The sequence below is a fragment of the Thunnus thynnus genome, chromosome 13, assembly GCF_963924715.1.
Source record: "Thunnus thynnus chromosome 13, fThuThy2.1, whole genome shotgun sequence".
NCBI classification, from domain to species: domain Eukaryota; kingdom Metazoa; phylum Chordata; class Actinopteri; order Scombriformes; family Scombridae; genus Thunnus; species Thunnus thynnus.
Window position 1 is genome coordinate 21,640,488 of NC_089529.1, and position 12,100 is coordinate 21,652,587.

At 38.5% G+C, this 12,100-nt stretch overlaps 1 protein-coding gene across 1 annotated transcript; it reads right to left on the bottom strand.

Moving 5' to 3' along the window:
• Positions 1-1,497: 1,497 nt before the first annotated feature.
• sar1b (secretion associated, Ras related GTPase 1B) lies at positions 1,498-11,448 on the bottom strand. Its single transcript, XM_067608600.1, has 7 exons — positions 11,281-11,448; positions 8,249-8,324; positions 5,655-5,774; positions 5,341-5,406; positions 4,931-5,034; positions 3,984-4,115; positions 1,498-3,267 (listed from the first exon to the last, which is right to left on the bottom strand). The coding sequence occupies exons 2-7, from the start codon at positions 8,304-8,306 to the stop codon at positions 3,151-3,153; spliced, it is 597 nt and encodes a 198-aa protein (XP_067464701.1). The 5' UTR covers positions 8,307-8,324; positions 11,281-11,448; the 3' UTR covers positions 1,498-3,150.
• Positions 11,449-12,100: the final 652 nt, after the last annotated feature.

Genomic DNA, 12,100 nt, shown 5'->3' on the forward strand with positions numbered 1-12,100 from the left:
AACCCGCCCAGGGACACCCTCAGCACTGCATCCAGGCCATGGAGCTCCATTTCTGGGTGCTCATGGCTCCACAATCCCCTCAGATCCATCAAGCCAACAGGACATTTTCCTCAGTCACACAGGCAGTAGTAAGTCCATCCAGACTGTGCTTCAGCCAGGGCAGCCACACGGGTCACAAACCTGTTCAGACATTCGCCACCAACGTCTCGGACCTCAGCCCCAAAGCAGAGCCTCAGTCCCCACTGTGAGTGCAGCCCTGGAGGGGGGAGGCGACAGGGGTAAGAGTGATGGAGCAGCTCAGACAGAGAAGTATCACTGTGGGGTGTGTGGGCATCTGCTGCTGGCTGTTGTCCTGACTGTCTTCTCCCCGCTGATAGCTGTGGGAGTCTGCCTGGCTGATATCCTGACTGGAAAGTGCTGTGATGTGCATGGAAAAGACATAGACTTTGCAGATGATCTAATGTGAAAGAGAGGAGCTATGCGGGTGTTGTGTGTGTTAGAATGTGGCCGTTTTACCATTTTTTTTAATGAATTGTGTAAACATTACTAATAATCATTTTTCATAACATATGTTTTTAGACTGATGTCCTATTTTTAATGCAACAACAACCTCTGCAGAGTAATGCTGCAGGTGGGAGCATCGACAGTTTTTCAAAACTCTCCTTGATGCATTCATTGAACCTCCAACATTCAAGTATTTATAGCTGGCTGGTCAATATTACTGCATTCACAAGTTTTGTTGCTGGAAATGGAAACCTTGTAGACAAACAGTAACACCAGTACGCAACACACTGTGTAAATAATATGGTGCTTTGCTCGATTCATGTATAATAAAGGTTCCTGTTCAGCCAAAAACTCTCAATTTTTCATGTAAGTACGAGTATGTAGCTGCATCCTGTTATATAACATGTGTCACTACAATAAACAAGTGTATAAGATCCGTGCATTTGCTGTGAAGTTGTGTGATTTTTGTAAAATACTAAAATAAAACCATTGACTGCTTGAAATGTAAATCCAAAAGAAAATGCATGTGATGCTTAAGGAAACTCACTCCATCAATTTCATTATTGGGATAAAACCAATGGTGTGGGCCTTTCAGACACTGGCACACCTGTAAAACTCTAAATGCAAACTTGAACAGGAGAAAAAGAAATGTTTCCTGTTCAACAATAATGTTTGTCTGTTCTAAAAAACTCCTTTGTTGCCACTTATACTAAATATGATCCTCTGTGTAAAGAATGAAGCTAAAATACACCTTTACATGAGCACCATCTAGTGGCCTGATAGTGCAGTGCTTGTACGGAGGTACAATATAGAGTTAGTTTGCTATTTACATAACCTTTACAGTTAACTGTATATGTGCTGCTTTGTAAGCCTACTCCATATTCAAGCTGTCTAACAAAGACATTTCAGCTGCTGTCAATTTAATGTCAAAGAATCAAATATAGTCATCTCACCAAAGAATTGTGACCAAAAAAAAACCAAACAAAGAACAGCCTGTGTTATGGATCAATGTTAAAGACTGTTATTCATTGCAAACATTTATTACATTTTTTTAATGATGCAAACAACAGCAAGTCCCACCCCTTGTTGGAACAGCTCATCACGTTGTCATGAGGGAATGAAAGAGACACAAAGGGACAGGGACAGAAAAAGTGTGTATTACGCGCAATTCCATTGTTTCCTTTAAAAAAAAAAAAAAACAAACAAACATGACAATCAGCTCTTATTGTAAATTTTGGCATCTTCTTCCAACATGTTGTACTGTCTGGAATAATGGTCATTAAAAATCAAAAGAACAAGGCATGCATAATAGTTTCTGGTAATGCACATAGATAAAAGGATACCACCTATAAGTACAAAATCCATGTACGGTGATCATGTACATTTCATATATATGGTCCCTTTCTTATAGGTGTGTTAGGCCTATCTACCTGTTCCCACTGTGGGACTGTGTCCTCCGTTATCTACGCTTGGTCACTAGATTCACCCTGTAAAAAAAAAAAAAAAAGTCTGTGCTGGAAAATACATGGACTCCTAATATTGGCGAACACTAGATGTTACAACCATCTGTTTATTCTCCCTTCATCTTTCACCGCATGTTATTTTCAAGCTAGTTATTCCAAATTGTCATTTACTTAAATAGTTTTCTTTGAAGCAACTGACTGTTGTGCTATCTACACGATTTCAACAAACTTTGCTGGGGTTATAGCCAGTATTATTCTCTATTAAAAATCTCTTCCCATTTGCTTTTCTACCACCCCATGCTTCTCTTTAAAAAAAAAAGGGAGCCCACAGACTACTCGGATCCACTCAGTGCTACTGTGCCCGTGAGATAGAAGTCTGGAACAAAAGTATTTTAACTTCCCAGTAACTTAAAGAGATGGATCTAATTTCTGTTACACTAAGATAAATGCACTGGTTGATTTTAAATGGGTGAAACAGCCGCATGTCTATAATGGGGGCTGTATATGTGGCCACGTTTTATTTATTGAAATCATGTAAAAAAACAAAACAAAACAAAAAAAACAGGACAAACCAAAATGTGATGATTAAATATAATGTTGAATTAATGTCTCTACTGTTAAAAAAGTGTACCCCAATGTATACAACTATGTTGCTCTGTCATTGCTCAAAATGAGTTGAAGAAAAGGGGGGAGAGGCATCAGGGATTGTTGATATACCAATGGAATCATGTACAGATTTACAGTTAGAATGCATCTATCATCACACTCAACAGATGGCAGGAAGGGAGGGAGAGAGAGGGCAGCAAACGACAGACACAATATAGAAAAGATTCATCCGTTTGAATTTGAACACCCTTTGCTGTAGAACCGATGCTATGTTACTCTCTTAGAAAAAGAAAGAGAGTGTGAAGGAACGAGTGTGTATGTCTATGTATGTGTGTGTGCACGCGCGTACAGGTATGAATGTTGTAAGTGCGGAACCAAGTGTTCGACCAATAAAAGTCTATTGGGATCAAGTTGTACTGGTTTCTCTGAAGGTGGAGGCAAACTTGTTTAACCGAACATGGGGCTGAGTATGATGGTACTGGTGGCAACGGTGGGCGTCTTGAGTGGTTGGGATTAGCACGCCCCCCTCCCCCCCCGATGGTGGTGGTGTTGTTGGTGTGTTACGGGGTTGGCCGCTTTAGTCGATGTACTGGGAGAGCCAGCGGAAGCCCTCGCCGTAGCCCTGCCTCTTCAACACGCTGCACATGAACACTTCCAGTGGTCTCGTGTTCAGCTCCTTCATGGGAATGTTGCCCTGAGAGAAAAGCAGGAAAAAGTTACACTAAATCCACGTTGTATCCACTCCAATCTGGGCCCTCGTTATAAGGACATTTAAGAAGAGAAATCAACTCTAGTCATGTAGTGTGCCTGAAGTTGTAATTTCCAAAGAGATCAAGGGCGAGCTCTGGGTTTAAATGCATTTTTTTTTTGAATATGTAAATGTGCTCAAGCTAAAATGGAGAGTTAAGCTTCTCTCGGCAAAGAGCTGCAGAATTAAACTGCTGTAAGACAATACTTTACCCCGCAAACTAAAACTTAATATTTGGTAGATTTCTTTTTAATGCTAAACGGCCCTGATGACCCATTTTCTTAATTAGCTTTTACAACGAGTGATGAGTTCTCACAAGAAAACAACATTTCTGGCCGAGTTGGAACAGTTTAGATGATTTTTGGTGTTTTTTTTCTGTGCTATTCCCACTCATTGGAAGTTGGCGGGGCTCTGTTGGAAAAAGGTGATGTCATGTACTTCCATTTACCAATCAGGATTTAGCAATATATGATCAAAACAGTTGTGGGGTTGACTGTTGCTTAATTAGTTATTTTGACAACATAACTGAAAAACCTTCAACCTGACATTTCTTTCAAGGAAGTATTTATTTTATATACACTTGTCTGACTTATCATAATTAGGATCAGATGCCCCCAAAAAAGGGTATAACTCACTGTCCTGAGAGATGAATGTCTACTTACCTTGCCTGTCGTCTGTCCATACAATCCAAAAATTTCCCTCAGCCTCTCCTCACTGATGGCTTCTGGTCTGTCGATCTTGTTGCCCAGGATCAGGATAGGCACGTTTCCAATGGTCTCATCTGTCATTAATGCCTGGGAAGGTAGACAAGGTATTACAATGATGCTTTCATTTTTATCCTCATGATGATAAAAGGAAAAAATCTACCCTTGGATACTCTGTTGTTACATATCATCAACTGAGAGACATTTAATGCCTTCCATGAGTGATTTTGTGAGCACTAATCAATTTCTCCTTTAAATTGTCATTTTCAAAATTTTCCAGATTTACATTTGTGATATGAATATGAACTGGACTGAATTATATCTGTACATGTTAGAGAGCAATTGCATAGCATGATTTTTTGTAGGAGATGCAACAGTGCTGTGATGAGCTGTCACCTTATTCAACTTGCAAAAATGCCCTCAAACAGAGATCGTATTTCATGAGCTATTGCAAGAGCAGAAATTCATATCTTTGCCTCCTCTGCACTGGATTCCTCTTTGCACATTTATTAAAAATTCTCTCTGAAAGGTGAATGTAGAAAAAAAAAACAATCTAGCTCTGTTTCTGAGGGACTGACACTTACTGTAAGTCTGGTTTTAAATCAGCCACTTTAATAAAATGCTTGTAATTACTAATTTGTGATAATCTACTTGGATGGGCAGCATTTCTTCAACAGTAAAAAAAAAATCCACAGATTTAAAAGAATTAACAAGACAGACAACAATTTTTCAAATTGATTGTGAATTACCAACTAACCTGCCTCTATCTCAACTTTGCTGGTGCTGTAGACACCAGCAAACGGATATTTGACCCAAAACGTGTGTTGTGAACATTTAGGAGATTTCCGCTGCCAAAAACACAGCTCTACAACCAAACTGTGACCAAGCAGGTAGCGGGTACTTACATCAAGTTCTGCTTTTGATTCACCCAATCTGGTGTGGTCTGCACAATCCACAAGGAAGACAATACCATTTATGGCAGGGAGGTAGTTTTTCCACACTCTGCGGGCTGTGTGAACACACAAACAAACACAAAAACAAACATGAGTTTCTCACTGTCTGGTCTGTCTACTTATAATACACATTATGCATTCACTGACCCTACAATGGTATACCTTATTGACCTCATGTTAGCAAGAGTGTTGGAAGGAAGGAATTTACTTTGTGCGCTCCCTGTCCCCACATGTGGGACTTGCCAGAATTAAAACTGTTAATATCTCATTCCTTTTATTTTCAGCAGTGAAAGAGTGGTATCAGAGCTTCACTAAAACATACGTTGATGAATAAACTCAAAAAAATTAGTAAACACACACACCTTGTGCGTGGCCTCCAAGGTCAAAGGTGGTGAAAGTCATGCCAGCAATTGTCAACTCTTCCGAGGCTGGAGGAGGGAAGAAGAGATCACAGGTGAAGTCACTGGTACAAAAGAGTTTAGAGTGTTGGCTCACATATGAAGCATGATTGAATATATTACCAATACTATACTTATTGTCATATCACATCCGTTCAACAGTGCCTTGTTTAAAAAATGGCAAACATGTCCATGGATAATCTGCATGGGTGGTTTTGAACACATGACTGAGAGTGTGCGTGGATGTGCATGTGTGTGACATAGTAACACCGACTCACTTGGATGTAAAGTTGGCACATGCTGTCCCAATCTGTCATCTTTGAGCATGTGCAGTAGTGTCGTTTTGCCAGCATTGTCCAGGCCAAGAAATACTAACTTGCCGGATTTCTTGTACAGTCCTGAAAGGAAGCCAGGAGAATTTCAGAAAGGAAGCTTGGACACCGTAGATCGAGTTTAGATGGGCTACATCAAAATATTCAATGCTTAAATCTTTGGAAAACAGTCTACATTGAAGGTCTGTCATGGCTTAAAAACTTAGGTTTGAAAAACAAAAATCAGTCTTTACAGTATAAAAGGTGACACTTGACTGTCAACTGTCAAGCTCAGACCTGTTCTCAGGCATGCACTAGATACTCAGTTCACACACACAGCTGCACAGGTAGAGTGCTCCACCTACTGATTTTGATATGCTCTGATATCTACTACACATTTAAATGAACAAAAAAAAGTTGCCCGAGTTAACTTATGCTCTCATATTCTCTGTTGTGTCTAGTTGGAAAAAATACATAGTGATTGATTTGTAATTCCTTGGAGGAGTGGCGTTTGATCACTGATGAAAATACACAAATCCTCACAATAAAACTATTTACTTAAAATGCACTTAAGTGCTTTCTGTTTCAAAGGGAAACGGACACGATTTACACTTTTCAGTCCTCTCATATTGGTGAACCGACTGACTGAATACAGGAGAGAAGGTGAAACTAAGATAACGCCTTCCTCAACTTTCCTGTACTTAGAAAGACAAGATTATAAGGCTTTGTGTTTACCCCCCTCTGAGCCAACATAGTGATACCCAGTGGATTTGTGAATTTTTTTGACTGAGTCAGCTCTACTAGACGTCACCATTGCTCACAGGACTATGCTACCTGTCTGACAGGGAGAACAGGATCGACAGCTTCGCAGGAGCAGCTCTGACATAGAAACTAGAACAGCACACTCTGGAGAGAAGAGCAGCTGGTACACATAAGATTTTCCACTAGATTTCAAATGGACACATTGAATACAGAGACATTTAAAAAGTCAGGGTGAGAAATCATGTTATCTTTCTAAGAGACACTTACTTTGTGTGTCTTTCATGTTCACAATACATATGCCATTTAGTGGATGCCTTTAGTTGAGTCAGTTTACAGGAGAATGACTGCATACATCAGTAGCTTGTGTGGCCCGAAAGGTAATCAAACTCATTAGACAGCTTGTGTTAGTGCTCTAACCAAGGACCTAAAAACATCCATTTCAAGCTACACAGTAGCATTTAAAGGAATGGTGGCCACCAGCGATGATGCTGATTCATTCATTTCTTACTACATGGACCACATTACAAGAAACTGTGAAAAGGGGCCTTGTGATGCCTTTGATTAGGAAATAAACTAATGTGTTTTGCCTTACAAAGTGTTTAGCTGAGCAGGCAACATTTGTTGAAAATTAAAGGAAATCATATAGCGTGGATCAGCCTTTAAGGAGTAGTGCCTGCTGAACCGTGTGTTTCAGATTTGTGTCTGCAGGTCACAAAGGAAACCAATACTTGTAGAGAAACTCTGTTTCTTCCTATCAAGCTTCTACCACAACTAGGATGGATTTCTAGGAACAAAGCCTACTATTGTGCACAATACTCTGAGCCCCGCTTTTCACTGAACACTCAAAGACCAAGGTCTAAGACGAGGTCTACTGGTCTAAGAAGACCAGTAGCTGGAACAATTAAAGTTGTTCTTGTGATCATTAAAGACATAAATAAGACTCTCACATCATCAACTAAGTTCATCATGTTACTTAAAGAGGACATAATATGCACATTTCCAAGTCTATATATATATATTCTGGGGCTCTGCTGGAATATCTTTGCATGATTTACAGTTCAAAAGATTCCTTATTTAACTCATTCAGCCCCTTTACACAGCCCTTCAGTTCAGCCTCTTATCTGGAACAGGTCATTTTAGCTCCTGTCTCTTTAAGGCCCTTCTCCTGATAAGCCCACTCTGTTCTGATTGGTCAGCTTATGATAGGTTAGCTACATCACCAATGATATCTGGCCACTTGGGAGGCCACGTCAACAAACTATGAAACAAACTATAGTAGTAGAATTTCACTGCTTTTTCTCATTCTTTACTGGAAATGTCAACTTCTCAAATACATCTGTACATGATTGAGCCAGAATCCGATCTGAAATATGCGAGTGGACAGTGCAAACAACACATGGAAAAACCTTAGCAACCTAGGCTATGGAACAGACGGAGGTGTGTGGGCATGCGTGACGATCGACAGGGTAGAAAAAAACGCTGTGAACGAAGCATTCAGAGCACATTGAAGCCCTGGCGTTTGATTTGCAGGGAGAATTTCTACATAGGTTCACCTCAAGTATTGGAACGTTGACCATATTTAACTAGAAATCAAACATCATAACAGTATATAAATAACAGAAAATCCCAAAAAGCGTGATATGTCCCCTTTAACATTTTAATAGTAGTTCACTGTGGTTCACAATAGGGTAACACCATTTTGATTAATGACTTAAATACCAAAGCAGTCAAACCTTTCTAAAGCTTTCAAAATTGAGTTAATTAATTATAAGTTAGGATGTTTGATCAACAGTACTCACCTAAAAACTGTAGTACACTATTGAAACCGCTATAAATCCAATCAAATATGAAAGCCATATCCGGAGCTGTTCAATCCTGAAAAACAACATATAGAAAAAAAACAAAAAACAGAAAGGTAAGCAAACACATGAATTCACACAGACATCCAGATGCAAGGAGAAACAAAACAGCTGCAACATATTATTTTGGCTGTAACATTCATCGTTAACCTACAGTGAGTGACCAAAATCTCACCAAGACCATGTGACCTGATAGATGTCATCTGATGTTTGTCCCTTTTTCCTTAACAATCCCTCTAAATATTTTTCAGTAACTTTAAAATTGCATTTATTTTTGTTATCCACCGAGTTTCCATTCCCTCGGACAGACTTTTTACCTATACTGTGCAGCGTACATCAAAAAAAGAGTGTCAGCATTAATTTGAGGTGGAGGGAATCTCTGGAGGGGATTAAGACAGACTCTTCATCCTCAGCATGGACAAAATACTGAAGCTGCAATAGTTTTCACAGTAGCAGCACTTAAGGGGCACCTTAAGAGCACACCTGTAAAATCTCCACAGATAAACATCGGATGGCAGGGAAAGGTGTAACGTTAAACTTATCATATGATATATAAGGCTAAGATTCAAATGTTTAATAAAGATAAATTGACAAATTATTGCAATGTATGCATACGGACACAAACGTTTTAACAGTAATACAGTTATTCATTTCAGTGGCACATTGTTGGAATAAATTATTTATTATTTTTTATTAATATTAATTATTAATATATATTTATTACATGCCTAAAGCCTACAGGTGAAAGTACCTGAAAAAACCAAGAGACAAACAGAATATTATTAAAGGTATCAGACAACAGCAGACAGTAAGAACCAATGAGCACCCCTCACCACAAACGTAATAGAAGTGACGGCAATGAGTTCTATAAATATGCAATCAGCCTATCAGATAGATATTGGCAACTGCTGATAAGAACAGTGATTGGCTTCTACAGCAAATGATTAGCTTGTTCCAGCAGGAGTCTTTGGACAGCAGGCCAGAAGATTCAGAGCAATGATCAAACATCATCATCTCCTCAACAGGCAACATGAGGGTTTTCTTCAACAAAGATTGGAAATGAAGCCTAAACTCAGCTTTTTTTTTCTTTTAAGCTAAACTGACCAGATTGCGTTTCAATCAAAACAAAATGGATCTGAGATCTGCTGTAACTGTGTAAAATCAACATCTCTCTCACTGACAACATGCAACAGCTTGTAGCTTCTGCGTAGAAAAGCTCCTGTTTTGTTCATTTGTCATTCTCATTCACACAAGCTTCTTCTCTCCTCTTCTTTAGTAACATGTGATCAAATATCAGCTGTAAGTGTCATGAATATGAAAATCTGTGAAACAATGATTAAAAAAACAAACTTCCTCTCCATGTAACCAGAGGAGCTGCTTTTGGTTACGTCAAACTTTTTTTCACAATGAAACCACAATGTTTGCTAGACACAAACACTGCTTTAAAACTTCATCTCATCTTCTTTCTAATTTTTTTTTTTTTTTTTTTACATCTGTGACAGTTTCAGAGGCATCAGAACAAGGTGAGCTTGTGCCGACCTCTAGCCCTGATTACGTAACTTGCAAACAACTCTAGGGCTAAAGTATAAGGGAGCCAAAGGTCAAGACCAGGCAAATACAGCTGAACTACACGTCAGCTGCTGCTATACTCCAGTCCCATATGCTCCCACGCCCGCCCCCGCTGGCTGATGTGTGGGCTACGTTATAGACTGATGCTCACACGTGTGGCATGATGCAGCTGTGGATGTGAAACTGTTTGACAGTTACGGACAGCGACCACAGTCAAATATGTGCTCCTACAAGACCAATATTTAACAATTAAGTCTGTTGCAATGAAAAAAGAGAAAGTTTGCTTTAAAGCAGCAGCCTTAACCTGTTTCACAGGATGTGTGCAAACTGATCAACAAGGATGACCTTAAATCGACAATAACAAAAAAGTGTGACAAAAATAGTTTGTTGTTCAGCTCTTCAAAGCTAAACTCAACATCTCTGAGGCATATGTTACAAAATAAACCTACCAGATGAATAAATAACCTATACATTTTCTGCACAGGATTTTTTAAGAGTTAATAGGAGATGTACTAACTCAAACACCACCAAGTTACAAATTTTCATAGTTTTCTCTTGTTACAATTCACCCTCTAAACTATGTCTTCAGTGTCCATTTATAGTGTTATCACACTAAAAATAAGGAAGACTTGAAAATATGTTAATTATGTGAACATTATGAGAGTTATACTTGAGAAAAAAATTGTGTTAGCTCACAAATTAAGATGATAAGTAATAGACACGTTTCTCCCTGGAGACTTGGTGTCTATTAAATCCCATCTACATTACGATTTAAGCCAGATGACGTGAATAAATACAGATGTGATGAATAGTGAATCCATAATAGAGTGAAAGAGACACTCGGCTGTCAAATTAAATTCAATTATCATATCCACTGTCAACGCAGCAGCGACGTCAGCTAACCTTTAACGTTACACGATACATGGATATTAAAAGTTTCCAGCACTACCAGAAAATTAAAACAATGCCCATGTGTCAGAATATCGATGAGTCATTTCAAAGTTAAACAAATCCATGAAGTCTAATTTTATAAAAAAAGATTGGGTGAGGCCGGCTAACAGGCTGGCTAGCAGGAAGCCACTAGTTACGTGTCATACTCTCTAACCGGCGACGTTGCACTAGCTGCGTTGGCTAATCGGCTAATATCAGAAATACTTCGCCGAGCAATTGTGATAGAATGAGAATTTTCCATCCAGTGATAAACATAGATGTCAAAATGAATTTAAAAAGTGAGTCAGCTCCAGTTTATACCAATCTTAAGCCTTTAAGATAAGAGTCAAGTTAGCCAATGCTAACGTAGCATCGTTAGCAGCCGGGATAATTTTACTTAGCCGAGTAGCCGAAACGTTAACATAAAAGATGATTTTCTGATCATTGGGGAGGAAATGTATCCGAACACTTACCCGTTATTTAGGTGTAGATTAATTTACTGAGTGTGTTCGCTCTTCTAATCATGTAAATTGGTTTCCCCCTGGTCCACAGAAAAAATGCCAGGTCCTCCTTTCCTTTTTTTCGTGTTTTGTTACTGAGCCACGACACTGCAATGGCTGTCCAACAACTCCCCAAAAACTCTGCCCGGCCGCTTCCTGTTTATGTATCACAATCACCTTTCCGGCCGGAAAATAGAAACGAACCGATAATATGATCTTCTTATTTTATACAATCTCAACATATGATAAAAATAATATTAAAATATTTCGTAAAATATTTCAAAGAAGGCAGCTGTGATTGATTTAAATATAGAATTTAACAACCAATCACAAATTTTATTGGCTAATTGCTATCTAGCCTGTAAAAGTCATAGAAATCATCTTGTTTTTCACTTAAATATCACTTATAAATATTGAAATAAAGATAAAGAAATCTATATAATAATAATAATAAAGTTTATTTATGTAGCACTTATCAAAACAAGTAATTATAAAGTGCTTTACAAGGCAGAGATAAAGAGAACAAAATATAGAAAACAATGCCAGATACACACACACACACACACACACTCCTACAAATATATCATTGAAACAAATATAAAATAAAGACTACATATAGTAAATTAAATCAATAAAGATAATAAAAAATGCTTTAGGATAAAAGTGAGTTTTCAAAAGTCACTTAGATATTGAATTTGCAAGTCTGAGATTCTTGTTCCATAACAGTGGTGCCCTGACAGAAAAGGCTCTGTCTCCTTTAATCCTCAACCTTGCATTAGGAGTTTGGAGGTTC

What these genes read in the sequence shown, in the direction of transcription:
- sar1b (XM_067608600.1), bottom strand. Translation starts at nt 8,306, where the DNA reads ATGGCTTTCATATTTGATTGGATTTATAGCGGTTTCAATAGTGTACTA. An exon ending in TGTGCCAACTTTACATCCAA is followed by an intron (nt 5,407 to 5,654) that starts GTGAGTCGGTGT and finishes TCCCTCCTCCAG; the next exon opens with CCTCGGAAGAGTTGACAATT. An exon ending in AATCAAAAGCAGAACTTGAT is followed by an intron (nt 4,116 to 4,930) that starts GTAAGTACCCGC and finishes CTACCTTCCCAG; the next exon opens with GCATTAATGACAGATGAGAC.